Source organism: Poecilia formosa, unplaced genomic scaffold, assembly GCF_000485575.1.
Source record: "Poecilia formosa unplaced genomic scaffold, Poecilia_formosa-5.1.2 Scaffold98, whole genome shotgun sequence".
Taxonomy (NCBI): Eukaryota; Metazoa; Chordata; class Actinopteri; order Cyprinodontiformes; family Poeciliidae; genus Poecilia; species Poecilia formosa.
In genome coordinates, this window is record NW_006800037.1 from 1,414,615 (window position 1) to 1,416,925 (window position 2,311).

General features: G+C 38.3%; 1 protein-coding gene across 1 annotated transcript in view; it reads left to right on the forward strand.

The window, feature by feature from the left end:
• trabd2b (TraB domain containing 2B) overlaps nt 1-1,600 on the forward strand; it is an 84,548-nt gene extending 82,948 nt beyond the window's left edge. Inside the window, exon 7 of the mRNA XM_007558731.2 lies at nt 755-1,600. Coding sequence (XP_007558793.1) covers nt 755-980 — 226 coding nt within the window. The 3' untranslated portion in view covers nt 981-1,600. The remainder of the gene's footprint in view (nt 1-754) is intronic.
• Nucleotides 1,601-2,311: the final 711 nt, after the last annotated feature.

A 2,311-nucleotide genomic window follows, 5' to 3' on the forward strand; every position in this document is an offset into this window, starting at 1 on the left:
ATATATTTCTAAAAGGTAATTTAAAATCTGGGTTCTTTCAAATTATTATCAAAGGCCAAATAAATGCTACTAAGACTAAGTGGCTGGCTAATCTACAGATAACTGTGATCTATGAAGCTTTATTTTTAAAATAAACATTACGATAGCCACTTACATCCTATAAGAAGCCCTTAAATTTTTCTCAAACTCTTCACGTCATTATAGAATAAATGTTTACACGATGTTCCCAGAATTAAAATATGTTCAGTTTTAAAGGAATTAGATACAGGTTAGACTTTTAAAAAGTTGAGATCTTTTATTAGGGGGCGGGGAGCCACGCTTCGTGTGTGGGGGTGGGTGTGAGATGTGGGGGAGATGTGGCGGCGGGGTCTGTGGCGGGGGGTAGGGGGCGGGGGGCGGGGGTGTCAACGTCTTACCTGTAGCAGATGGTTGCCTGAAGAATCAGGGTCTACCAGGTACTCTGGCCCGTGAAAGTGCATTTTATATTGAGTTATTGATGATTCATATTGCAAATAAACATAAACTTCCATGTTGTTTAATGTTATTGGAGCTACAAGATCAAAGACGTTTGGCAGACATTCAGTTTGTAACTTCTTCCTGGTCTTATTAACTTATAGACAGCTGCAGAAAATCATCCTAATGATTTTTCCAAACTGAGGCAACTCTGAATGGTTTGACCAAAAAAAAAAACACCACAAAGTTTTAATTAACTGTTTTTTTTGTTGTTGTTTTTTTTGTTCTATCCCACCTCCAGCACACCACCACCTAATGTGAGGATAATCAACGGGTATATAACAGTGGAGCCTCCGCTGACCCATCGAGAACAGCACAGACAGTCGGAAATCTTTTCTTTAGAGCGACGCGCTGACTCTCCTTCACCCACGCTGCACAGCCTCAGCTCAGCCCAGCTGGCTCACACTTCCCTCACCCTGCCTTGTAGTTTCGTCTGGTTTTTATCACACTTGCTGCTCACCTCCTGACCACAAGACAGAGCTATCTCACGGGCAGACACTTAAGACGCTACTGCATCCATACCAGAGCAGAGGAATGTATGTGATAAAGACGAACGAGGGCGGCCATCGCCAGCACGCGCAGACATGAGATGGAGAGAAGCTTCAGCCAGCAGGACAGCCGATCTTCAGAGGGAACACTCCTGCTGTCAGCCTCCTCAGTACAGAGACATCGTGGCCGGCATGTTGGACGTGCTTAATGACTCACCAGGCGTCAAAGTGTGAGGAAGAGGCTCTTAAAGGCACAACAACGCGGGCCGTGGATGAAGGTTCACAGGCCTCTTGAACTATTAGAATAACAAACGCATAACAGTGAATTATTCCAAAGAATTGGGAGTCTTGACCTAATGTAATATTAATATTGAGTAGAAAAGATTTACTTTAACAATGAGATCTGAACATATTAATGACGGTTACGATTCTGTGATGAATGGCTTCGTCGCGCACAGTGCTGCGCATGAGCTGTCACTTTGTAAATTGTGCATTTGTTCATAAATTAAATTTGTATTGTATTTATTAATTCTGGAAAACAGAGTATATTTTCTTGCTATTTGATAAATATATAAAAAAATAAAAACTAATGAAGTATACTGTGAGTTGTTGTTTTTAGTGGAAGTGCATTAAATAAAAATGAAAATACATCAATAATTACTTCCCTGATGAAGCCAAAGCTAAAAAAGACTCTTATCTGATTTTTATTTATTTATTTATTTTATTTTATTATTTTTTTGTATGTAGATTTCTGAAACTTCAAATAGAGCAATCCAGTGATTTAATTCTATTTTTAAGTGTGTAAAGTTTTAGTGAAGAAGGGAAACTTGTGCAACAGGTAGTCTTAATCCGCCATCTGCTGGTTAAATTGAAGACAAGCACTGAAACTTAAAAGTCTTCTCAGATTTGTACTTCAGACAAATTCAGTTTTAGTAATTGTGGGACTATTAAAATCAGTAGTGCAAAGAGATGTGCTTACAAAAGGTAAGTTGACTGAAAGAAACCAGTTTATTACCGTGATTTTTTTATTTTTATTTATTACAACTTATAAAGACACAGAGTGGCATTGTCTAAAATTGCACCAGTCAAACACAATATGATAAACAACAACTCAGGAAAAGTTAACCTTCCTGTGTTTACTTTCTAGATTCCAGTACAGAATGGACCGTTCTCATCAACCCATTGGGTGAAAAAATATAACAAAAGATGTACATTTTTGAAGTAATTATGAGTTTTGGCGTATGACAAACATTAGTAATTAGAAAAAGTCCAACATATTTCGGCCAACATGTTCAACTAATCCTAGATCC